The following is a 27,643-nucleotide window of genomic DNA, read 5'->3' as shown; positions in this document are numbered from 1 at the left end:
AATATTGGGTGTCACCATTGCTGCTATCTACACTTTAGATTTGCTTTTATTAAAGTACATGCATGGTCTATATCTTTAATTTAGAAACCATTGACAAAGGCTGAGAAATTACAATTTAGTTTCACAGCATGGAGAGGAGGGTTGGTGGGAATCAGGAAGTGTCACATGGAGACTGCTCAATGCAGTTAAAAAGCCATAGGGGCTCAGTTTCAATTAAACCCCCCAAATCCACATACGTCTCCTATTTGAACCATTGAAGTCAACATGTCAACAGTCTTCTCTAACAAACCTTGTCAAATTCCCACAGAATCGAAAATATTCCTTGTGGCCACAATTATTATTTAAATTTCAATCAAGGAACACTCCAGGAATGGTAATTACAAACGTCAAATTGGAGTTTCGATGTGGACAGAATGACTTTCAAGGTTACAACACAAGGTTGCTGTTGCTGATAACGGAATCCAATCACAATCAAGTTTAACACGGCTCTCCATTAATGACCTTGTACTACTACCCCGAAGCTCATCCTTTGCATAATTTCATAAATATGTTGTTACACAAACAGTGTTCTTCGAGCTTCATCCTACGTTTAATTCCAATGCATCATTGCTATCCAATGATTTAGTGTATAAATCAATTTGTGAAGTATCTACTAAAATCAGTTTAGTTTGATGAACATGGCCGTATCTAACATTGCTCAAATATAGACACACACTTGACATATAATCTTAGGTTGTGTTTGATTCTCCAAAATTAAGAAAAAATATGAAAAAGTAAAAAGAAAAATAAAAAATAAAATAAAAATAAATAAATTATTTTTATATGTTATTTTAAACTTATTTGATTTATTTTTCTTTTTTATCTAAAAATTAAATAATTTAAAATTACATACTTTTTAAATAATTTTAATTATATTTTTCTACTACAAAATCAAAATCAAAATCAAAAGAGAGAAAATTATTTTTCTTAATATTATTTTGTTTAATTAATTTCTTACTACTTTTCAAAAACCAAACATAACCTAAAGAAAATGAAATTAATGAAAAAATCACAAACAAATTGATATAAGACAATTCAATTTAAATTTAAGAAAGAACAAAAACCACATTATGATATTTATGGTGAAGAATTGGTCTAAAATATTGGATGAATATATTGTAATATATTAGGTGGATTTTACCCGCTTTTGGTAATAAAACACGGGACTTGTTGCTTGTATTTGTAATTTGTTATTGTTGTGCCAATGGAAGCATTAATGTAAATATATTAAAGAAGGAATATAAAAATAAAGTAAATCATATAAAAGGTTCATGGGTTTTAATGTGGTTCAATCAATTACACCTACCTCCATAAATGAGAGAAAAAAACATCCTATTATATGATATAAAATATTATTGTAGGTATTAAGAGGAGAATAACCTTAACCACAGAAACTATGGCGATTCTGTTTTTTTTTTTGGGGTCATCTCCATTTTGTGCATACATATTAATTGGTATTGTGAAGTCTAAATCGAAAAAGCCTTCATTAATATGCTATAGGATGCCACGTACCCCAGAGGCTGCTATAGGGTCTGGTGACTTGTTATTTCTAATCAATAACTCCTCAAGACACGTTGGCATATTTCTTATACCTTGTTTATACATGTAACAATCCCAAGTGACAAATGAAGGAACTCCAATTTGGACATCTGCGGTTCCAGTCAGAAAACAAGCTAACGCGCTTCATTCATTATCCTTTGACATACCCACACAATAAAATAAAAAAATAAATAAAAAGAGAGAGAAAAATTCCCATATATCCATCTGAGTGGAAGACTATTAAATTCACTTCTGAATCAAGTTTACACGAGGCCAAAAGGAGCCCCACTTCACTGACCTTCGGTTCCACGAGCACGAGCTAGGTGCTCCTACTTTTCAACTCGATAATTGGCATGCAAGTGGACCCACTCAAGAGAAAAAGAATCCTACTTGGTGCGGTATTTCCAGAACTACTCTTCCATCTGAAACAAATTTGCCCAACATAGAAAGTTAGCAACCGGGGTTTAGGTTTTGCAGGGGAGGTGTGATTTGGCTTTCATTTTTTCTTTATCGATTCATGCAATGCGCAAAATAGTTGATTTCTGGACAAAAGAGACAGCTTTGACTCGAACCAATTTTAATCTGAACTCATTTTGGGTGATCCCCAGAAGAAACACCACCCATGGGGAAAAGAAGTTATTTATTTATTATAGTTTCTATGACACCTTTTAACAATATTTTTACAGGACTCTTTCCTTAATGAAGAAACACCTTTTAACAATTACTGAATCCACCATTGAAATTCTGAAACAAATTTGCCCAACTATATCTTTGGGTGCCCAATTTGCAGCCTATGTGACATTATAATGATAGAAACTGATAAACAAGATTCCAAAATAGTTGTGGAACAAAAAAAACTGGTTTACTTGCACAGGAAAACTGATCATAAATGTACTCGATTGAAGCAAGCCGTATACATGTTGTATGCACTTGTCTTTCTTCATCAAATATATTAATGGCTATCAGAAGATACATAAATGTACTCTATAACTATGCCTTTATTTAAGATTAAGAAAATAATGCCAACCGCTAGACAGCTGCACAGGAAGAAAAATCCAAAAGCTGTGATCACACGTCAATAGTCCTCCATAGTCAGGTGTGTCCTCGGCCAAGCGTCCAAGTTTTCAACCCGGTAGGGCACAAATGGACCCTATAATATTTATGGTCACAGTAACACGTGTCGTGTGGGTATTGGGACATACTTGCTATAAAAGGTCACGTAATTCTTCTAGTTTTGCATCATCTGATCAGCTCAAACTCAGAAATGTCTCCCACATACTTGCTAGTGTTGTTCCTTGGAGTGGTGGTTCTCACCACCCCATCTCTTGCTGATTACCCCAAGCCCCCTCCAACCAAGAAGCCACCACCGGAGCACAAGCCTCCGGTGGAGAAGCCACCTCCAGAACACAAGTCACCTACTAAACCTCCCAAGGCAGAAAAGCCACTCCCAGAACACAAGCCACCAACCCCAATTGGTAAACCTCCCAAGGGAGAGAAATCACTTCCTGAACACAAGCCACCAACCCCAGTTGGCAAGCCATCTAAGGGAGAGAAGCCACCACATTATGGTCACAACCCTGGCCACCCTCCTGTCGAGAGTAAAGAAGACTCGTACAAGCCGCCTCATAAGATTGAGCCTCCTTCAGCTCCGATGAAAAAGCCAGAAGCTCCTGGAAAGAAGCCATCAACTCCGCCCCACAAGCCACTGCACAAACCTCCATCTCCCTCCCATCCCAACTAATTGACTTTGGTTAGCATAAGTAGTATGTAATATAAGAGCTGCTGTGCACTGGTCTTATCCGTTTCTACGAGTTAATTGTGTCGATGTGTCAGTCACTACTACATCTTGTTGGGAGATGTCTATGTGAGTCACTCGTTTTGGTATTTGTACCTTGCTTGTAGGCGACGGTCACTATGACGCTGTTTATTCTATTATATAGAGAATATTGAGAGTTATCGATACCACTGTCTACACTTCGGATTTCCTTCTACATATATTCACTTAGAGCCATTGATTAAGGGTAAGAAACCAAATCATGAACTGGATAATGATTGTCAGCCAAATGTATGCTTAATAATATTTAAACCGAAATTCCTGATGGGACGAAAGGCTATTTAATTTGCAAGTATGAAAATCCGTCAATGGCAGATGTTGTTGAGGCAGAGTCAAAACGCAACGATTGACAGTTACAAACTGGTCACTAAATGTCATTTTTTGACAAAATGACAGAAACGCAATTTCAGGCTTCAAAATTAATTAAGCCTCACAAATGCCCGTGCTTGTCCTACTTCAACCGTTAACGTACAGAAAAAGTCAACCACTCTTCCATATGATCCTTGCCCCAGTCCCCACAGCATACAAAATCCAACATAAATGCATGTTTTCACAAACAATGTTCTTCTGTGGAATGTGAAACATTTCTGAGAAATCAGAAATGTTGAAATGCAAAATTGGCTTGGAGCCTTATCACCACTGATTGCAGGTAACTAATGCTTTGCCTTAGGGAATATCTTAAATTCTCTCTTACATGAAATATAGAAAGACAAATAAAATACTATTGAAATCCAAATAGTAATTACAAACTAATACTTTTCAAATCCTTTACATATTGTTTTATCTTTTCTAACTTTTCCCTCCTTATTTTCATTTTTTTTTGTTTTTTATTTTAAAGGTTAAGTTTGGTTCCCAAAATGCCAAAGAAATTAAAAAACAATATTAAGTAAATTATTTAATTTTTATATATTAAAATAAAAATAAGTGAAATGAATTTAAATAAATATATAAAAATAATTTATTAACTTTTAAATCTATTTTTTATTTTTCTTCTTTTTTTATTTTAATTTTTCTTTTTGCTTTCTCTTCTTGACATCTTCCAATCAAAATAAGAGTTGAAAAAACTATGAAACCAAAATCAACTCAATGCAACCAAAATCAACTCAATGCAAAGAAAATGCTTTTCATTTTGCTTAATTTATACTTTATTAATTATTGCATGGTGAATATTGTCCATCATGGGGGACTTTGATAAAAATACATTTAAAAAAATATTTATTAAAACATGGTAGTTGAATAATGATTTTCAAATCAACAACAATTTATGAGGATTAGAATAGGAAGATATCTTTTAAGAGACAATTTCAATTTAATTCACCCCCACATTATTTTATCTTTACTCACTTTTTACCCCTTATTTCTTCTTCTTTTAGGTGTTATGTTTGGTTTCTTAAAAATTTAAAAGATATTAAGGAAAATGATTGTTTGATGTTTGGTTAATTATGAAAAATGTGAAGAATATAAAATATAATTAAGATTAGTTAAACTTTTTTTTACATAATTTATTTTTTATATAGAAGAAAAAAAAAGTGAAATGAGTTTAAACAAATATATACAAATGATTTACTAACTTTGAAACTATTTTTTTTATTTTCTTCCTTAGATTTTCGTTTTCATACATTAATTAAAATAAATATTTTATTTTAAAATCCAAATAGTAGCTTACAAACTCATACTTTTCAAATTCTTTACTCATCGTATAAAAGACTAGAAGAAAGCTAATTGAGCTTTTGTACACATTGTTTTATCTTTTCTCACTTTTCCCTCTTTATTTTCTTTTAAACATTAGGTTTGGTTCCCCAAAATATTAAGGCTATGTTTGATTCCCGGAAAATTTGAGGGAAAATGCGAGGGAAAGAAAATACAAAGGAAAAGTAGAAGGAAAGAAAAAGTGAAGGAAAATAAAAAAATAGATTAAAAGTTGATAAATTATTTTTTTTGTTACTTCAAATTCATTTTATTTATTTTAACTCATCAATATAAAGATTAAATAATTTAAAAATACATAAGTTTTTAATTAGTTTTAATTATATTTGATTTTCTTTGATATTTTTCATAGGACAACCAAACATAAGAAAATCATTTTCCTTAGCATTTTTTTCTTTCCTTTGTACTTTCCGGGAACCAAACATAGCCTAAAGAATAAAATTATTTAAAAAAATATTTTCTAACTTTTGTTTTATTATTAAATATAAAAAAGAAAAGAAAATATAATTAAATTAATTAGAAACTTATATATTTTAAATTATTTAATTTTTATATAAAAAAGAAGTGAAATGAGTTTAAAGAAGCATATATATAAATATTTATTAACTTATTAATTTTATTATTGCATAATGAATATTGTGGGGATTTTGATAAAAATACATCTTAAAATTTTTTTTATTAAAACATGAGTTTGAAACATGATTTTCATTCAAAACCGTAATTTATAAGGATTAGAACCGAGAAATGCCTTTTGAAGCAACAATTTCAATTTAATTATTAATTTTTGAAGTTGTTTTTTTAAAAATAATTTTAAAATTAAAAATTTATATTGAAATTATTCTTTTAAAAGATAAGTTTAATACAATGTAATTATACTCAAATTCAAGGGATACTTTGTTATTAATATTTTATAAATTCTTATAGATACGAAAAATATTTTTTTAACATTTATAAATCTTAAATTATTTTTAAAAGTATCAATTATTTATAAATATATTTTTTTTAAAGATTTGTACACACACGACAAGTCGGTCTATTGTGGGACTGCCTGGATGCGACTCCCTTGTGGATGAAGCTTACGAATTTCATGTCATTTGCTTTAGTGACTCGCTTTTCTTATTTTCCTCTTATTTTCCATGTCAATGAAAGATTACTGTGGATTGCATTGATGATCAATGGGACATCTTTTTATTCGGGGACAGGAAAATGAGCATAAAAACTGGATACTTTCTTATTTTCTCGTTATTACGAATCCGAAGCATAAATCGTCAGGCTTAGCTAACAGAAGAAATTGCTTTATTTTTCCTTTGGCTGGGCACCCGCTCCTTGGTCCAGTGGCCTGTAATTTCTAATTCTTCACATTGATATCTAAGGAATGCCTACAAATATTGCGTATTTGTCAATAAAGGTCACCTTCCTACGTGGAAATGGAGAGACGCCGATTTGGACTTTTGCACGCTCCATTCGCAACAGCTCCTTCTCTCACTATCATGTACCGTTAATTTAGTACCCTTTTTTCCTAGCTTCTTGTTGTTGGCATGTTTTTTCTTTCCCCCGATTGTCCAACTTTTCAACTAAGTGGCATGCAAATGGACCCACGTACTCACGGCCAGGTGTCACCGAAGAAGAAAATGATGCTCATTTGATATGTTTCCGGAACAAACCTTCCGGAACAACGCTCAAGTGACTTGTACCTAAAAGAAAATAAGAACCCTTGAGTGAGCAATTTGTCTTTGATTCAGACTCCTTGGAATTCTCTTGGAGATATCTCTCCTTGATAATTATCTTTTGTCGCTAACTCTGAAGGTTGTCAGCATCCTTTATGAGCTTCATGCTGTGAAATAGACGTTTGAAGGAGACTTTTAATTCGTCCATTGACGTTAGGTGTCAAAGGGCTTGTTGCAAGTCTGACAATTATAACCAGTATCCTCATGTGAATAGAAGAAGGGAAACATAGCAACCAGGGTTGGGGTTGTTATGCAGAGATGTATCTTGGGTTTCATATTTGTCTTCATTAATTTGTGTATTCAACGGATATAATCATTCAGATCTGTGAAATGAACACAATGGGGGCATTGAATCAAACTGAACAAAGGTTGATGTTCATTATGACTCTCACCTACTTTCTGAAAGTTTTAGAAACTGGTTTCAGAAACTGGGTTTTAGAAAAACCAATATTTCTCATTGTCTATTAGGAAAATATGATAATTCTTTTACACTGACGTTTTCTTATATTTATATCTACAACAACCTAACTAACTAACTTCCTTCTTCAAGACGTTCTTAACCGGCTTCTGTTTGTTGCAGCTGACCTCAGTTTGTTGCACCTGATCTCGGTTTGTTGCAGCTGATCCTGGACAGTTACTTTCTTGTTGATCAGCTAGGTATCTTCTATCATCCCCCGCAAGTTCACAGGGGAGGGAACAACAGATAGCTTTGTTCTGAAACTAAGGAACTGGGAGCTTGAAATATGTTTAGTGAAAATGTCAGCAACCTGTTCAGCAGAAGGAAGATACTGAATGACGAGCTGTTTACGAAGAACATGATCCCGTATAAAGTGAAGATCCATTTCAATGTGTTTGGTCCTAGCATGGAACACGAGATTTGCAGCCAAGTGAGCTGCACTTTTATTATCACACCAAAGTAGAGGTGGAGAGGAGGAAGAGAGACAAAGTTCTTGTAGAACATATTGAATCCAAATCATCTCTGAAGTAGCAGACGCAAGAGCGCGATACTCAGATTCTGCACTGCTGCGAGACACAACCTTCTGTTTGTTGGAAGACCATGACACTAAATTCGGACCAAGGAAGATGCCATAGCCACCGGTGCTTCTTCTGTCATCTGGACAAGATGCCCAGTCGGCATCAGTATATCCATGAATATCCAACGAGGTGGACTGCTGCATCTGAATGCCATAGGATAAAGTGCCTTTGAGATATCGTAGAATCCGTTTCACAGCAAGCCAATGAGTAGTAGTGGGTGTAGCCATGAATTGACAAGCTTTATTAACAGCAAAGGAAATGTCTGGTTTGGTAAGGGTAAGATACTGAAGCGCACCAACCGTGCTGCGATATAAGGTGGCATCCGAGAGAGGTTCACCATCAAGATGAGATAATGTTTGTCCTAACAATCCCGGAGTAGTAGCAGGCTTGGAGTCTAACATGGCTGTGCGAGATAAGAGGTCTTGTGTGTACTTGTGCTGACTGAGATGAAACAGAGTACCAGAACGAACTACTTCAATGCCCAAAAAATAATTGACATAGCCCAGGTCACGAAGAGCAAAAGAAGAATTGAGCCGGGTAATAAATGAGGAAACCTGAGCTGAATTGCTGCCAGTTACCAGTATGTCGTCTACATAAATGAGTAAAATAAGGACATCATGTGTTGAATGATGAATAAACATCGAACTGTCAGCTCGAGAAGCTTGAAATCCCCAGCCAAGAAGTGAAGTGCTGAGTTTGGTATACCATGCCCGGGGGGCTTGCTTAAGGCCATATAAAGCCTTGTTAAGCTTGCAAACATGAGAAGGATATTGAGAATTGATAAAGCCCGGGGGTTGTTGCATAAACACATGCTCTTCAAGATCTCCATGGAGAAAGGCATTCTGAACATCAAGTTGGTGAACTGACAAGTTAAATGAGAGTGCAACTGCAAGTATAATGCAGATAGTAGAAGCCTTGACAACTGGACTAAAAGTCTCAAAATAATCGAGACCCAGAGTTTGAGTAAATCCTTGTGCAACTAACCGGGCCTTATAACGATCAACTGTTCCATCTGGTTTATATTTGAGTTTGTAGACCCATTTACAACCAATTATATTGCCATTGGAGGGTGGTGGAACTAGATGCCATGTGTTGTTTCTTTGGAGAGCAGAAAACTCCTTTTCCATGGCAAGAACCCAATTTGAATCTTTAACAGCCTGTGTGAATGTAGTAGGTTCAGAGATGTGAGATGAGAAGTAGACCTTCTTCTTGCTGATGCCATTCTTTGCACGTGTGACCATGGGATGCTGATTAGTAGGGTGAGGTTCAGAAGTGGAGATGTCAGCAAAAGGAACTTGTATCAGGTCTGGTAAAGAAATAGTGGAGGAAGGCATATTAGTTAAAGGTGGGCTTGAGGTGGAAGGAGTTGTATGGGAAGGTAGTGAGGACACGGGAGGAGATGAGCAAGGAAGAAGGGCTGGAGTGGGGATAGTAACTGCAGATGAGGACTGATCCGGAGTAGACTGAAGAGGGAACACCGTTTCATGAAACACAACATGCCTAGTAACATAGAGACGGCCTGACAAGGGGTCAAGACACATATAGCCTTTGTGATTGGAACTATAGCTAAGGAAAACGCATTTACTGGAGCGATAGGAGAGTTTATTTTTGTTGTATGGTCGAATATAAGGGTAGCATAAGCAACCTAAAATTTTAAAGATGTGATAATTTGGTGATTTGCCAAAAAGAATTTGAAAGGGAGATTGATAATTGAGAACCTTAGTAGGTAGCCGATTTATAAGGAAAATAGCTGTATGAAATGCATATAGCCAAAACTTGAAAGGTAAGGATGCAGTGGCTAATAGAGCAAGACCAGTTTCAATTATATGTCGTAATTTGCGCTCCACTCGACCATTCTGTTCAGGTGTGTATGGACAAGAAAACTGACTTTTAATACCATGCGTAGCAAGGTATGAAGAGAAGGCTTTAAATTCACCACCATTATCAGACCGTAAACATTGTATCCAAGAATTAAACTGATTTTCAACTAGACTTTTGAACTTTATGAATACAGATAGTGCTTGATCTTTGCTATGCAATGGATAAATCCAAGAGAAACGAGAAAAATCATCAACAAACAAAATGAAGTAGCGTGCACCAGTTGTGGACGGAATGGAAGCAGGGCCCCAAAGATCAGCATGAAGTAAAGCTAAAGGATGAGAAGCTCTAGAAACAGACACATTGAAAGGCAATTTATGACTTTTTGCAAATTGACAAGCACAACAGACATTGTTTTTATGGCATTGATGTGAAATATTACAAGAGGTAAGAATGTGTTTCAAGATATTATCAGCAGGGTGTCCAAGCCGAGAATGCCAAAGTGTAGTTGTGGTTGTTAAAGAAATATTGGAAGACCTGTCATAACTGGAAGAAACAAAAGCTGCAGGTGAAGGCACAAATCTGGCAGGGAATCTATATAAGCCATGTTCAAGACTTCCTTGAAGAAGTATCTTCTTGGTGACCTGATCCTTGACAAAAAAGAATCGAGGATGAAACTCAAAGAAAGTATTATTATCGGCACAAAACTGTGAGACACTAATGAGATTAGTAGCAATATCAGGAACGTGAAGTACTTGTCTCAGTTGAAAGGTTTTAGAAGATGAAGGAAAGAAAGTAGTGCCTGTATGTAAAATACGAAGGTGCTTACCATTCCCAACAATCACCTTGTCATTACCCATGTATGGTTGTACATCTGAGAGTGGATCAACACTTTGTGATAGGTGATGTGTAGCACCAGTGTCAAAAAACCATGCCTCATCAAATATAGTTGAAGGAGATGCCATCATAGCTTGCACTTGATTCTTGGCATTTGGTTTATTTGTTTGAACGGTGTCCATATTAGGGTTGTAGCCTTGGAAGTTAATATCAAACTTGTGGTAGCAGCGAACCACGGTGTGGCCAAACTTGCCACAAAGCTGGCACTATGGTCGATGCTGAGATGATTATGAGCGCCCACCATTTGTACCTCTTCTTGTGTTGAACCCAGACTGTCTATTTTGACCAGAGGATCTTTTATTGTTAAAATGTTGATATTGTGGTGTAGCAAGATTAGCAGAGATGACGTTTTCTTCTGCAACTGAATTCTGAAAGCTAAGTCGTTGTTCATGGGTGAGTAAAATGCTGTGTACAGAGTGGAGAGACATCTCATCTTCACATGCTGTAAGAGAGGCTACTATGGAGTTGTAGTCTGCCCCAAGACCTCCAAGAAGTTGGAGGATCTGATCTCTATCAGTCACAGGTTCTCCAATGGCCGCCAAATTATCAGCCAAACTCTTTAGTTTAAGAATGTATTCCATCATTGTCAATGAACCTTTCCTTGTGGTTTGGAACTCTAGGCGTAGTTGCATCACCCTAGCCCTTGAAGAAGCCGAAAAGATTCGTTCTAAAGCAAACCAGGCTACATGAGAGGATTGATAGCCAACTATCTGGCCCATGATTTTAGGAGTGAGTGAGGAGTAGATCCAGCTAAGGATCATGCGATCGAATCGTTGCCACATAACAAAATCTGGGTTTGTTTCTCCAGAACTTGTTTTCTGAGGTGGACAAATTTTCAGACCTTCAATATGATCTTCAAAACCATTGGCAAAGATAACGTTCTCCATTTGTGTTCTCCAAAGAATGTAATTGTTTCTATCAAGTTTGATCGGCAATGCATGATTCAACATCTGCATTGTTTGAGTAGCACCGGTAGATGAAGGTAGGGTACCAGCTTGTAACCCTGATGACTGTGTTGAACTCATCATGAATAGAATGGAGGTTATCTACAAAGAACTAAAACTGATATGAAGAAGAAGAAGAAGAAGTCTTGTAAAAAAAAAAAAGAAATACCAAAGCTCTGATACCATGAAAGTTTTAGAAACTGGGTTTCAGAAACTGGGTTTTAGAAAAACCAATATTTCTCATTGTCTATTAGGAAAAGATGATAATTCTTTTACACTAACGTTTTCTTATATTTATATCTACAACAACCTAACTAACTAACTTCCTTCTTTAAGACATTCTTAACCGACTTCTATTTGTTGCAGCTGACCTCAGTTTGTTGCACCTGATCTCGGTTTGTTGCAGCTGATCCTGGACAGTTACTTTCTTGTTGATCAGCTAGGTATCTTCTATCACTTTCAGCCTGGAATAAGTTTATATCTTTGGCAATTTCTTTCTAGGAACAAGGCCAGTTGAAGCTATCAGATATAAATGCCCATAAGGGCACAACCCCCCCTATGATGTTCATTTTCCGACCCCAAACCAACCGAAAGGCCCCGGGGTCTCTAGAAACCAAAATAATTATGTTGCAAATTAAGTTATTTGCCTCTTTTTAGCAGGCAAAACATAATTTATCTAATTGCGTTTTTGGGACAAAATAATTTACAGTAAAGAGTTTTGTGCCCTCTCTTTACTGTAAATGTTGAATGACAGATAAAAATGTGTGTTATTGCGTCTCTTAACAAAATTGCAGTGGTCCAAGGGATAAAAGTAAATGATAAAATTACAGCTTCATTGTGTATGCTTGTGGGAAATGGATTATGGGTCTTCTTTCTTTGGCCTCGATCGGTATTAATTTCTGAGCTATGTGTACCACATTACACTCTGTTCTCTCTTGATAAAAATCTCATTTAACAATTAAACAACTACATTATTGTGTTTAGTTGAGAGAATGAGGCAGGAGGAAAACAAAAGGAAAAAGGAAAAAAGGAAAAAGCAAGGCGGCTGAAGAGAAAGCAAACGGCCAAAAGTTGTGCTCACACCCCAAATGTCCAACTTTTCAACACTGTAGGACCCAAACCGACCCCATTGCACATGTCTCATAATGACACGTCTCAGGTCAGTATTGGGTCCGAGCCGCTATAAAGGGCTAGCGATTTCTCGTAGTTTTACACTGTCTGAGTCCAAACCCAAAGATGTCAACTACATACTTGCTAGTGTTGTTGCTTGGCATGGTGGTTCTCACCACCCCCTCACTTGCTGATTACCCTGAGCATCCCCCATTCGAGAAGCCACCACCAGAGCATAAGCCTCCAGTGGAGAAGCCACCTCCAGAACACAAGCCACCCACTAAACCTCCCCAGGGAGAGAAGCCCCTCCCAGAACACAAGCCACCGACCCCAATTGGTAAACCTCCCAAGGGAGAGAAGCCACCACCAGAACACAAATCCACCCCATTCGAAAAACCTCCCAAGGGGGAGAAGCCACTCCCAGAACACAAGCCACCAACCCCAGTTGGCAAACCACCCAAGGGAGAGAAGCCACTCCCAGAAAACAAGCCACCAACCCCAGTTGGCAAACCACCCAAGGGAGAGAAGCCACCACATTATGGTCACAACCCTGGTCACCCTCCTGCTGAGAATGCTGAAGACTCATACAAGCCACCTCGGAAGATTAAGCCTCCTTCAACTCCAGCAAAGAAGCAACCAGCTCCCGGAAAGAAGCTGCCAACTTCCCCGCACAAGCCACCCCTCAAACCTCCTTCTCCCGTCCATCCCAACTGAGTGACTTTGATCAGTATGAGTAATATGTAAAATAAGAGCTTCTATGTACCCGTATTATCTTTTCCTGTGACTCATATGCAGTGTTCTATATATAGATCTGTCACGTCTGTCCTGTTTAGGAATTTTGACTGCTGTGAGTTACTCAAAGTGTTTGTCCATTGCTTGTAGCTGATGAGCATTGAGACATACGCTGTTAATGCTATTTATATCGATAATATTGAATGCTATCTATGTTTAGCTTTCTAGAATATATCCATTATATCAGTCACAACTGATTTTCCATGGAGAGGTAGGTTGCTGAGCAGCAAAATTGTGCCAAGAAGTCTCATTGAGAAAAAAGAGAATGAAGTATTACTGCGCGTATTCATAGTCCTGATTGCACCTTTATCCCATCCAATGATGAAACCAGCAAGCATTTGCATCCAAAACTAGAACAAATATTGAGTTAGGACTGTCTTAATCGCATTACACTAATGATGAGTTAATCTTCAAATAGCGATGTGTAATGAGACTAGAGACACCATTTGACTTTAAGTATGAAGACTTGTGCTTGATTAACGTGGCTGGGCCACACTAAATAGCCTAGTGATTAGGCTGTTCCACCTTTCACGAAGTGGCATATGTGGATTCAGACCACTTGATATGAATGCCCCAGTCCACTTAAAAGCATGTGTACCTTCTTTAATTTTTTTTTTTCAAAATGACCGAAATAGTTTTCCTGGAGTAACAGGACCGTGGGAATTGGAAGACATGTTCAGAGGTAAATTGCAACAGAAGGACCAATAATATTTGTGTGATGTGGACACAATCTTCTCAAATTTTAACTATTGAAATGGGCAAGAAGAAAATCTATTTTAGATATATCCTTCTTGAATTACCGGAAAACTGAACATTTGCCAAGGCCTTCCCACCTATAGGCACACACACTACTTTTAAATTGATGATATCTGCTGAAAGGCACCATCTGTCACATGAGTACTTCCAGAATTTAGATTGAAGTTCACCGGGTTATATTAGTTGCAGATAGCATGACCCATAAACACTAGGCTGCTGATAATGTGACACAAACATAGTGGAAGTTTAACACGGCTGTCCTCTGAACTAGTGTTTGTAATCCCTTATCACGATAAGGCTTTCAAGTGTTTCCCAGAACAAACATTACAAGAAGAGGCACCTATGGAGGCGGTCAGGAACCACACCTATGGAGGCGGTCTGGAACCGCACCTATAGATAAAATTGTTGCCACCATATCTTGTTGCTGCAGTAAAACCTGGCCATGATAAAGAGTCTCAATAGATGGTGCAAATAAAGGGTATAAGGGCAACCATGAATCATCTCCCCCACTATAATTATCTGAATGATGGAGGTGTATAGCTGCGGGTGTGTTTTTCCTGCTATCAAATATCAAACATTCAGTGGGGGATTTGGTTTTTGCATCAGAGACAAGCCACTTCCAATCAACATCAGAGACAAATGGTGATTTATGTATTAACCTCTCCTCATGCATCCTTATGCCAAGGGTCAAGTATTTTGCATTCATCATATTTTTATAGCTTCTATATTTATTTGAGGCTATACCCAACATGTAATCTTTTCAGTCTTTATCTACTTCAAATTTTTCTTACACATGATTCAAACGTTAGTCACAAAATAGAATAACAGTGAAATGACATATCATATAGTGAGAAATACAACATACCAAAACAAAGGCCATACTTTCTCTTTTGCATCATTTGGAACATTTTTCCAATCACTAGCTTGGAGAGGTACATTGTGTTGGTTACATACAAGTGTCCCTATGTAGCTCGATAAGTGTTTTCCATTTTTCTGTTTAACCAATTGATTGTACTCATTAAATGAAACTTTTACCTTCTTCCCTGACCTTAATCCCTGTAATGCAATATTGTGTGTGGGACCACATTTCCTTTTTTGACTTGATGTCATCCTTGTTGAAACCATCGTAGAATGAAAAATTAGAAAAATACTTCAAGATCAATAATATGACATTGAATCACAAAAATCAGGAAATTAAATGAAGAAAACCAAAACATACAAAATGAACAATGCATAGTTGCTTTTTAAAGTATGACAAAGGTTCAATTATCATCTTCTTCATTTTCATTTTTTTTAAGAAACTACAATATTTTTTAGGATGATTAGTCCTAAAACATCACTTTTGTTCCACTTGATTATATCTTCATCAACTAAATCTGAGATATATTAGTGATCATGTAGTTCACTTTGTTGAAATGGTTCAAAATCACCATTGGATCCTATCCCTTTCATCTTATAGAGGTCTTGAGGTTGCATCTCCATGATAGTATGCCAATCTGATTCATTCGAATTCTTCACATAGAACACTTACTTTGCTTGAGATGCAAGTACAAATCGTTCGTTCGTGGTTAGAATTCATGCAAAGTTAACAAATGTGTAATTGTACTCATCATCTTTTATCAATTTTCCAATATTTGTAACATCCCACCAATCAAACTTGTATAAAACAACCTTATTTTCACCAAGATAATGTAACTCAACAAATTTAGTTAGAACACCATAGTAGAGAGCATCTCTAATAATTGGACTCATATCATGTGCACTTGTAAAGCTTGATGTTTTTGCAACTACAACAATTCCATTATTCTGAGTCTTTTAAAATTTTTTTTTTTATCATGTTCTTTAATGTGGGATCTAAATCCATTGACAATATATCATTTGAAGCATGTAACTAATGAATTTGGAACACATGATAATGCGAGAAGGTGTTCAGATATATGACTTCATTATGTAATTGTGCAACCTACAATTCAATAATAGGTTTGGATTCAATATAAACGTACATAGTGTGAAATAAATCCCTTATAATAAGGAATATACTTACATGTCTTTCAAACCACTTGATAAATTCCTTGTTATGAATTAAATCTATGTCTCAAACACGTATACGTGGTCTAGCCTTGATGGTTTGCTTGTGCTCCTTGTGAATTTAAAAAACATTGATTAAGGATATAAACTAGAGCTTTAATTAAAATTCAAGTAAATTTTTTACTCAATGAATGGTATGACATCTTCGCAATTTGTCAACACATATAAATGTGCTTGTGACCACTCTTTTGAACTAAGTTAATGAAATATGGGCTTTCCCAACGTATGTCTAATATGTTTAAAGATAACCCCTTTTATATCCTCTAGTGTTGAAACCAACAAAGTTTCTATCATTGTGATTATACTTTATTTCCACATCATTCAAGTACCTAGAATAAAATGTTGTACATTCTTTTGCAAGGTACCTTTCTACAATAGAACCTTCTGGAAAAGTTCTATTACCACATATGACTTTAAAGTGCTTAGGTACCTATCATCATCCATATGTAGACCAATGTACATGTTAATGAACTGAACATAATATAAAATAAAATTAAATGATTCATATGAAATTATAACAATATCGTTCAATTAGGCACATCCAACAATATTGCACAAGTCTCGCAACCTTTGCCTTACTAGATGCACAAGTAAATGCACCATAATATCAAAGAATGATGGAAGAAATATTTGCTCCATTTTACATAGTATGACAATGATATTGTTCTCAAGTTGGTGTAAGTGATTTGTTTCTAACACCTTTGAGCACAATTGCTTGAAAAAATTACGCAATTCTATGATAACTCCACAAACATTCTTATGTAGAACTCCACGAACTACAAGTGGGAGAAGTTGTTGCATTAGGACATGACAATCATGCAATTTGAGCTCATATATCTTCCTTTCATTGAGTTGCACATAACGAGAGATATTGAAAGAATAGCCATTGGGGGCCTTTATTGATTTCAAAAACTTGCAAAATTCTTTAATCTCATTTGGGGTGAGTGAGTAGCATGTTGCAAGCAAAATAAATTTGTTCCTGTTTTCTATTGGGTGAATCTCATTTCTAATAGTTAGAACTTGTAAATCGAGATGACTATTTAGGTTGTCCTTGTTTTTTTCGTCAATACTGAACAATGTCCCAATTATACTGTCACACATTTTTCTCGATATGCATTATGTCTAAAATTATTATGATGTAAAATAAGTGTTTTCCAATATGGCAAATGAAAGTAAATACTTTTTTTCTTCCAATTGTGGTTATATGTAACATTTTTCTTTTTCCTTTTAGTTTTCATGTTAGCATTTTGTGACTTCCCCAACATAATTGGTGTAAGTTATTCTAATTGTTGCAACACATCAATGCCCGATAATTGTATAAGTGTGAGTGTTAGTTCCTCCTTGCCATTAAAAGACCTCTTATCACGTTTAAATCTATGATTGGTCGAAAGAAATCGATGATAACTCATGTAGCAAAATTTTCTCCCATGTTGCAATCAATAAGAGCAAGTTTCATTATTACAACAAGGACAAGCATATTGCTCTTTAATACTCCACCCTAAAAGGTCTGCATATGCAAGAAAGTTGATTACTACTCAAAAAGAGCATATTTTATATAATAATTCTCATGAGTTTCGCATCTTTTGAGTAGTAGCTATGCCTAAAACACTCAATTAATATGTTGTTTCCCTTGCAAGAGTTACTAACAAGTTTTATGAAGTTTTGGAGTCATTTCAAGGTATGATTTTGATAAATTGGTGACAAAAGAGATGAATCAAATTGAAGAGAACAAATAATGTTGATGATGATCTAAATGCATAATGAAATAAATAATGCAATTGGTTTGGACCGGGATTCAGAGGTAGTTGAAGTGGAATCAAGAGAAGGAAATGAAAGAAATGACAAAAGAAAACTTAAAAATCAAATATTTCCATTTCGCATGACTACGCAAAATGGATCAGAAGGTGTAATTATGTTGCAGGCTAAATGAGAATTGTCAAGTCGATTCCACATGATCATGTGAAAATTTCACACAGTCATGCGAAATGCTCCAAGAAGATGTAAATTGCTGTTGTTGCATTTTTGATTTCACATAATCATGTGAAATTGCTTGAGCTCTTGTGAAATGACCATTTTATTATTAAACTCTAGATTTCTTGATGAAGAAGCTTCCAGAAGACCTCTTAGATGATGTCAAGTGTCCACTTGACCTTGGCCTATAAATAGAAACTTGATTTTCTCATGAAAAAGCTTTTTGGACATTTCTAATTGTAGAATTTTTCAGATTTTCTCTCTCAATAGAATTCTCTATTTTTCTTTATTTTCTCTCATTTTCTCACTAGCTAAACATGCCTTATGAGACCAAATCTCCAAACATGAGTGGCTAAATCTCGTTTTTCTCGGAGAAAGGAGGATCTACAGGCAAAATCTATGGTGAATTAGAGAAATGAACTTTAATTGCAAAGGTAATTTGATCCAAGTGATTGATTAATTGAATTTTGGGAATTTTTCTCTTCAAATTGTCATGGATGACTACTACAATGCAAACTAGGTAGATTCATTAAATTCTTAAAAGCTAGATTTGATGAGATTGAATAATTGCATTGTGTGAATAATTGGAAGATAATTTAAGAAGAATTGAATATATGATTTAAATTGATCTCTTGGATTAAATAACCTAATTTGAAGAGAAATTAAATCTAGACTTAAAGCTAAATAAAAAATCGGTTTAGATGAAAATTTAGGTTTTCAATCTAACTTGATGAAAATTAAATCTCAACATTCATTCACCATGGAATTTGTTTTCTAGAAAATTCTAACTCCGAGAATTTCATTTCCTATTAATTTTCTTTTATTTCACATTTCATTATTTTTCTCAATTAGAAACCATTGTTAAATTGATTTTTCACCATGAATTTTCAAATCAATTTTACTTAATCACAATCATTTTTTCTCATCTCATTCAAGCCTTAATTACCGAGAACAATTCATTCTAATGGATGACACCTAAAAACCACTATACTACAATAGTTTGTGAGAAAATAAAGGCTAATTTTAAAAAAGAAAAACACTCAAGAGGGGGGTGAATTGGGTTTTTAAAAATTCTTTTTAAACACAATAAATTTAAGCACAAGATAAACAAATATAAAGAGATAAGGTTAGAGAAATCAAACTCAATTTTATAGTGGTTCGACACTTCCTTGGTTACGTCCACTCTCCTCAAGCTCCTAATCGAGTGAGGGTTCACTAACTTGAAGCTTCAACCAAGCTTCTAATCACCTTTACACTTCGATTTCGGCTCCAATGGACTCTTACATAATCTCTTCAAGTTTTAACTCACTTGAAGGCTTTAACACTCAATTAACAAGTATGAAACTATCAACCTAGCTAAAAAAAGGCTCAAATACAACTCAAGGCTAGGATGAATCACAAAGGTGCACTAAAAGATATCAAAATGGAGATTTAATGCACTAAGAAAAGAAATGAGAGCTTTTAAGACAAGAACAAGTAGGTAAACAAATAAATGCAAGTGTTCTCTTGCTCATAAATGAAGTGGAGCTCTCTATTTATAGGTTTCTAACATCGGGAGCCAAGAAAACCAAAAAGTAACCTCAATCGGGCGAGGTGGGGGTCGAGCGGTTCACTAACTGTTGGAGCATTTAATGTTTGGTAGGTGACTATTACTCTCGATCGGACCTCAATCGGGAAGGCAAATCCCTCGACCGGGAAGGAAAGGCTACTGGAAGAGAGACAAAGAGAGAAAGAGACAGAGATTGTGATTTTTGCATCTCTAGATAGAGAAAAGGGAACCAAGCGACCGGTACCTTGGTCAATTGAGCTGATTTAGACAATGCCTTGACTGGTTCACCATTTTTGACCTGAAAACCTGTTTTTTTTTTTTTTTTTTTTGTCTTTTTGCTTCTAGCACTTAGGCAAGGTCTTTAGGTAAAATTATATGCCAATTTTAAAACATTTTGTCTAAGGTTCATTTGATAGATCTCAAATTTTGATGGAAATGTAACTTTAAAGCATAAACCGTGTTTTCCAAATATGCATGAAATGATATGTAAATCCTAAGTGCACCAATGCATTCATCTTACATATGTTTCTTATGATTAAAGGTCTTCCAAAAATCTTGATCTTGCATCCATTAGGTTATTTGATGAATTTTCAAATTAACACTTGAAATTCTTTATAATTCAAACCAATTAGTAACTTAAGCATGGTTTGTTATCATCAAAACATGATTAGGAGAACCCTTGGGCTAACAATCTCCCATTTTTTATGATGACAAACCTTGGTTATCTAGGAGAAGAAGAATCTTCCCCTCAAACCAATTATGGGTTAACAATCAAAATTTATGAAGTTAAAAAAAAAAATAATCAAGACATGCTAGAGATAATTTGCAATAAGAAACAATGTAAGACATGAAACATATAGGCATATCATATATAAGTAAAAAGTATCATTAGCCAATATGTACAATCCAAACAATGATATGCATCTAAGTCTCCTATAGAGTCTTAGATCCTAAATATCTCCCCCTTTTGGCAACATTAAAAAGGAAAACAATGGGTCTCTAAGAAATCAAGGTTGAGGAGGTGGAGGTGGAAACACAGAGGGTAGAAAAGCCATCATCTCCTCATGCTGACTCTCCAAGTGATCCTCAATATGCTCAATCCTCTATTGGAAATACTCAAACTGTGACGTGAAGCCAGTCTGATACTGATCCATGCGATCCTCCATGGAGTAGAACTGTGTATCACTAACTACAACAAGCTCTTCCATGCAAGTGCCTAGAGAGCTAATATGAGTAAATAAATCCATCAATGGAGCATGGTCAGGAGCAAGAGGTGCCTGATGAGGTGGTATTTCACTGTGAGGAGGCTCAGTGAATGATGACATAGTAGATGAATCTGTCTCTCCATTAGAATGGAGTCAATAAGGAATGCCTCATAATAAGAGACCTCATCTCGATGTCCACTTCGTGGTAGAGAGATAGAGTACAATATATGGTGTGGCACTCTGTTGATGACCGCCAGACTGTGTGTCGATGGTTTGCCCATTCCCTGGGCATCTGGAAGTTCACAAATCCTCTAAATGACCTCTCTAGGCTCAAATCTTGACACAATGGGCCACATTTTGGACTCGTATACTTTGAGTCCAACATGAGCAATATCGAAAATATGGCAGATGCTCTCTGGGTCCAAACAGATCTCGACTCCTCCAATAGTAGAAATGATCATGCCATCCATGCCATAAGTCACCCTCGAGTAAAAACCTCGCACCAAGGTCAGGAAAACTGGCTCTGAAACCGTGACAATAGACAACCAACCATCCTAGTGAATAGACCTTCAAATCCGAAATGTTGAAGTTGAGGAAAATTAATATTTCTCTTGGGAACTACTCGTCTCTAAGCAAAGTGTTGCTTGTACCGTTGGTAGTGCTCCATGGAACTGAATAAGGCAATGTCAAATCTCATATTTCGACGTGCCTTCGATTGAGACGACTCAGCTGGGTGCTTGCCTTGTGCCATAGAAGTAGCGGACTCTAGCTTAGGAGCCATATGGAAGAAAAAACAAGGGAGTAGTAGTTGGTAAAGAGAGAGATGCTCACAATTGAAACCCTAGGTGTGTGAAAATGGAGAGAGAACGATGCTAAAGCTGATTGTGACACGCAAGAGGAAGAGAAGGTGACCCAAATCCGAAACCTTAGCCTTCAATCTTCCTAAAATCCAATCCAAAATGCTTTAATCGGTCCAAAACGCACTCAAATCAGTCTCTAGAAGCCAAAATTAGAGAGACCGTGAAGAAATGGAGGAAAATGGTGCAAAAACTAAAGCATTGGAGTCTCTTAAAAATCCCAAATCTCGACAAACTAGTCGATTGGTCTGGTCCGATTGACCGCTTGGTCAACACGGTCAACGTTTTGACTTTTTCAATTTTTGCGCACTTCCTTATTTTGTGATCCTCTCCCTGCCATTTTCAATTGAAATTCCAAATTTTTGATGCCCAATGCCATGGGAATTTTGATTTTTGGTCAAAATTTGACCATTATCTAAGTATATGTCTATATGATGCATATGACATGAAATTCATGCAATCAGAAAGTATATTCATCAAGAATTCATCACATTAGATCATAAAGAAATCACTCCTAATTGTCTTCTAATATCAACAAATTGTTCTTAGAGGTTTTGTAAAGATATCGGCAAGTTGATATTTTGTACTTACAAATTTAAGTGTTATATCATCCTTTTATGTATGATATCTAAGAAAATGATGTCTAATCTCTATATGTTTAGTCCTAGAGTGTTGCACGGGATATTTTGATATACTTATGGCACTACTATTATCACATTTAATAGGAATATGCTCAAAAGATAAATCAAAATCACTAAGTGTTTATTTCATCCAAAGGATTTGTGCGCAACATAAACCAGTTGCTATGTATTCGGCTTCTACCATTGACAAAGCTACCAAATTTTGCTTCTTACTATGCCATGAGACAAGTGTCCTAAGAAATGAAAAGTGCCACTAGTGTTTTTTCTTTCAACCCTACAACCGACAAAATCGGCATCCAAAAAACCAATTAATTCAAAGTTATCACTCTTAGGATACCATAAGCCTATGTCCATTGTCCCTTTCAAATATTTGAGGATTCTTTTCACGACACTTAAGTGAGATTTTTTAAGACAAAATTGAAATCTAGTACACAAGCACACACTATACATAATGTAAGGTCTACTAGTGGTCAAATAGAGCAAAGAACCTATCATGCCTCTATACATAGTAGAGTCAATGGATTTACCTTTCTCATCCTTATCAAGCTTGATGGATGAGCTCATTGGAGTCTTCATTGTTTTGGCTTCTTCCATGTTGAACCTTTTGAGAAGATCTCTTATATACTTTGCTTGATTGATGAAGGTTCATTCCTTTAGTTGCTTGATTTGAAGTCCAAGGAAGAAGTTGAGTTCTCCTATCATGCTCATTTCAAACTCACTATGCATGCACTTAGAAAATTCTTCACAAAGAGAGACATTAGTAGCACAAAAAATGATATCATCAACATATATTTGAACTAAGAGCATATCTTTTTCTTTGGTTTTTATAAAAAGAGTTGTGTCAATTTTTCCCATTTTAAAACATTTTTTTCAAAAGAAATTTACTCAATTATGCTATTTTCATCCATTTTATTTCTAAAGACCCATCTAGTTCCAATAACACTTTGATTTGAAGGTCTTGGTACTAATTCCCATACTTCACTTCTTTCAAATGGATTTAACTCTTCTTGCATTGCAATTATCCAATTTTCATCATTTAAAACATCATTTATATTTTTAGGCTCAATTTGAGAGATAAAAGCTAGATTATTGCAAATATTTCTAAGAGAGGATCTAGTTCTTACCCCACTAGATAGATTGCCTATAATTTGATCTTGTGGGTGATTGATGACAAACTTCCATTCTTTAGGAAGGTCTTGGTTTGATTCACCTTGCATTTGTTGATGAGGGGGTAGTGCCAATGGTGATCCTTCTTTCTTGGGATCCTCTCCATTTTCTTCTTGTTGTCTTCTATCTTCGATTTGCAATCTTCCTATGGAGGTCTCCAAACCTAAATCATCATCAATCTTCTCTCTTTCTTGGCGATTCATAAAAAATAACATGGATGGACTCTTCTACAACCATGGTTTTTTTGTTAAAAACTCTAAAAGCTTTACTTGAAGTTGAGTAACCAAAGAAAATTCCAACTTTCAATTTTGCATCAAATTTTCCAAGATTGTCTTTGGTGTTTAATATAAAATATTTGCATCCAAAGACTTTGAAATAACTAATGTTGGGTTTTTTGTTTTTCCAAAGCTCATAGGGAGTTTTCTTAAGTATGAGCCTCAATAATACTCTATTTAAAACATAACAAGAAGTGTTAACCGTTTTGGCCTAAAAATATTTTGGTAAGTTGTTTTCATTTAGTATGGTTCTTGTCATTTTTTGAAGAGTTCTATTTTTCCTTTCAACTACCCCATTTTGTTGAGGAGTTCTAGGAGCCAAAAAATTGTGGTCAATTCCATGCTCATTGCAATACTCTAGCTTCAAAATTAATATTTTCGAATTCTCTCCCATGGTCACTTCTTATACAAGTAATTGAAAAACCTTTTTCATTTTGAATCTTATTGCAAAACTTTGAAAACTTATAAAAGACTTCATTCTTTTAACTAAAAAACAAGACTCATGTGTATCTAGAGAAGTCGTCTACAATAACATATGCATAAGAATTTCCTCTAAGACTTGGTATCCTAGAAGGACCAAATAAATCCATATGCAACAACTCAAGTGGCCTAGATGTGGAAATGAAGTTTTTGTTTTTAAAAGAGTTTTTGATTTGCTTTCCCACTTGACAAGCTTCACAAACTTTATCTTTTTAAAAATTTATTTTGGGAAGGCCTCTAACAAGTTCATCTTTGTTGAGTTGGGAAATGAGGTCTATGTTAGCATGTCCCAATCTCCTATGCCACAACGAACTTTGATCATGCATGCTTGAAAAGCATCTATCATGACCATCATATTTTGAAATATTTATAGTGTAAACATTATCACATCTATGGCCCATGAAGATGGTTTTATCATTTTGAATATCCCTGATGATGCAATGAGATGCTTCAAAAATCACTTAAAAACCTTTGTCACAAAGTTGACTAATGCTTAAAAGGTTATGTTTAAAACAATCTACTAATAAAACACTTTCAATGAGAGAGGATGTGTCATTACCAATGTTGCCTTGACCAATGATCCTTTCTTTTGCATTGTCTCCAAAAGTAACATATCCTCCATTTTTCTTTTTAAGAAAAGCAAACTTGGATTCATCTCCAGTCATGTGTCTTGAGTATCCACTATCCAAGAACCACTTATCATTCTTTGAACCTTACAACATAAAACTCAAGTTGATTTAGGTACCTATATCTTTTTGGGTCCTTGAGGGTTAGTGACCTTGGATTTCTCAATCCAAATCTTTTTTAGTTTTTGCATTTGAATTCTTTTGAGAACCATTTCTTAAAGGGCGTACTACTAATGTGCCCTTCTCTTCCACAAAAGTTGCAAGTAGTGGAAGGACTTGCACTTGTGGATTCCTTTACAAAATAGTTTTTAAAATACTTTTGATTTTTTGAAGATTTAAATCCTAACCCTTGTTTGTCAAAAACACATTTTTAGCTAGTTAGAATCATTTCAAAAGATTTTTTTTCCAGAAGAAAAGATTGAAAAAGAGGAGGTCAACTATTCATTTTTCTTTCTTAGAATCTCATTTTCTTTTTCAAGATGAGTTTTAGAAACTTTAACATTTGAAAATTTTTCTTTTTACTTCTCTAAGTTCTTTTTCAAGTTGTTGAACTTTCTTTTTAAGAGAAATATTTTTCAAACTAAGTTTTTAAAAATCCTCATACAATTATTCAAATGCATCATGTATATCTTAATCACTAAGGTTAGAGTTTACCTCATCAAGTTCATCTATTACCATGAAGCACATGTTTACCATTTCTTTCTCATTTTCTTCTTCGGAGGATTCATCTTCACTTTCACTCTAAGTGGCCATCATTGCCTTATTCTTTCTCCTCTTGACTTCACTTTTGTAGAGAGGACAATCATATTTAATGTGTCCCGGTTTCTTGCACTTGAAACACACCAAGTCTCTTTTCTCTTCCCATCTCTCCTTGTCACCATTAGATGAAGATTCCTTTTTAGAAAAGTCTCTTCTATAAGTGAACCTTCTTCTTCTAAACCTTTCATCCCTCATGAATTTGTTGAACTTTCTTGTGATGAGGGCTAAATCTTCATATTGTTCACTTTGTTTTTCTTCTTCAACTTCTTATTCCTTAGTTGTAGCTTTGAGAGATGCTCTTATTCTTTTTGTCTTCACCTTCTTGTTACTTCTTTGCCAAATTGATCTCATATGTCATCAATGACCCTATGAACTTCTCTAAAGGTAGCTTGGTCAAGTCTTTTGCTTCTTGAATTGCGGTGACCTTGGTATGCCACTTTGATGGAAGTGACCTCAAGATCTTCATCACCTTTTTGGATTCCTTGTAGGTATTTCCCAAGGCTTTAAGACCATTGACAATGTCGGTGAACCTAGTGATCATCTCAACAATAGTTTTATTATCTTTCATAAAAAACAATTCATAGCTATGAACAAGTAAATTGATTTTTGACTCTTAACTTGATTTGTTCCTTCATGAGTTATTTCAAGCAATCTCCAAATTTCTTTAACCGATTTGCATTGACATATTCTATTATATTCATTTCTGTCCATAAAGCATTGCAAAGTATAAACGACTTTAGCATTTAATTGAAAATTTCTTCTATCACGCTCATCCCATTCTTGCTTGAGTTTTGGAACCATGACTCCATCAACTAGTTTTGAAGGAAAAGTTAGGTCATCTTCAATGGCATCCCATACATCTAAATCGATTGATTATAAAAACCAAGTCATTTTAGTTTTCCAATAGGGATAATCGGTTCCCGCAAAAAAAAGAAGTTTATTGGTTGCAAAACTTTCAATGTGAGATGAACTTGATGGATTAACCATTTCCTCTTAGACGATTAAGTCTTAAACAAGAAGCCTAGTTCTGATACCAATTGAGAAAATAAAAGCTGATCTTAAAAGAGAAAACACCTAAGAGGGGGATGAATTGAGTTTTTAAACACAAAAAATTTAAGCACAAGAGAAGCAAATATAAAGAGATAAGGTTAGAGAAATCAAACTCAGATTTTATAGTGGTTCGACACTTTCTTGTCTATGTCCACTCTTCTCAAGCTCCTAACTAAGTGAGAGTTCCACTAACTTGAAGCTTCAACCAAGCTTTTAATCACCTTTACACTTGGATTCCGACTCCAATGAGCTCTTACACAATCTCTTCAAGTTTTAATTCACTTGAAGGCTTTAACACTCAATAAACAAGTATGAAACTCTCAATCTAGCTCAACAAAGGCTTAAATACAACTCAAGGCTAGAATGAATCACAAAGGTGCACTAAAGGATATGCAAATGGAGATTTAATACACCAAGAAAAGAAATGAGAGCTTTTAAGGCAAGAACAAGTAGGTAAACAAATAAATGTAGGTGTTTTCTTACTCATAAATGAAGTGGAGCTCTCTATTTATAGGTTTCTAACCTTGGGAGACAAGAAAACCAAAAAGTAACCTCAACCGATTGAGCTGGGGTCGATCAGTTCACTAGCTGTTGGAGCATTTAATGTTTAGTAGGTGACCGTTACCCTCTATTGGACCTCGACCGGAAAGGCAAATCCCTCGATCGAAACGAAAAGACTATTAGAAGAAAGAGAACACTTTTTGCACCTTTCGACCGGACAATGCAACCAAACAAGAGCATGGAAGCTGTCATATTTTTTGACAAATGACAGAGTCG

The 27,643-nt window shown here is 35.4% G+C and overlaps 2 protein-coding genes across 2 annotated transcripts; both read left to right on the top strand.

Moving 5' to 3' along the window:
- Window positions 1–2,842: 2,842 nt before the first annotated feature.
- LOC117914538 (early nodulin-75-like) lies at window positions 2,843–3,319 on the top strand. The gene has a single exon (XM_034829888.1). The coding sequence runs from the start codon at window positions 2,843–2,845 to the stop codon at window positions 3,317–3,319; it is 477 nt and encodes a 158-aa protein (XP_034685779.1).
- A 9,457-nt stretch (window positions 3,320–12,776) lies between these two features.
- LOC117914536 (early nodulin-75-like) lies at window positions 12,777–13,364 on the top strand. The gene has a single exon (XM_034829885.1). It carries the CDS (start codon window positions 12,777–12,779, stop codon window positions 13,362–13,364), a length of 588 nt encoding a protein of 195 aa, XP_034685776.1.
- Window positions 13,365–27,643: the final 14,279 nt, after the last annotated feature.

This window comes from Vitis riparia, chromosome 5, assembly GCF_004353265.1.
Source record: "Vitis riparia cultivar Riparia Gloire de Montpellier isolate 1030 chromosome 5, EGFV_Vit.rip_1.0, whole genome shotgun sequence".
NCBI classification, from domain to species: domain Eukaryota; kingdom Viridiplantae; phylum Streptophyta; class Magnoliopsida; order Vitales; family Vitaceae; genus Vitis; species Vitis riparia.
The sequence above is the reverse complement of the archived record's forward strand: the minus strand, read 5'-3'. Positions and strand labels throughout refer to the sequence as shown.

Bases quoted from the DNA above. Each gene is read 5' to 3' on its own strand.
- LOC117914538 (XM_034829888.1), top strand. From the start codon at position 2,843: ATGTCTCCCACATACTTGCTAGTGTTGTTCCTTGGAGTGGTGGTTCTC.
- LOC117914536 (XM_034829885.1), top strand. From the start codon at position 12,777: ATGTCAACTACATACTTGCTAGTGTTGTTGCTTGGCATGGTGGTTCTC.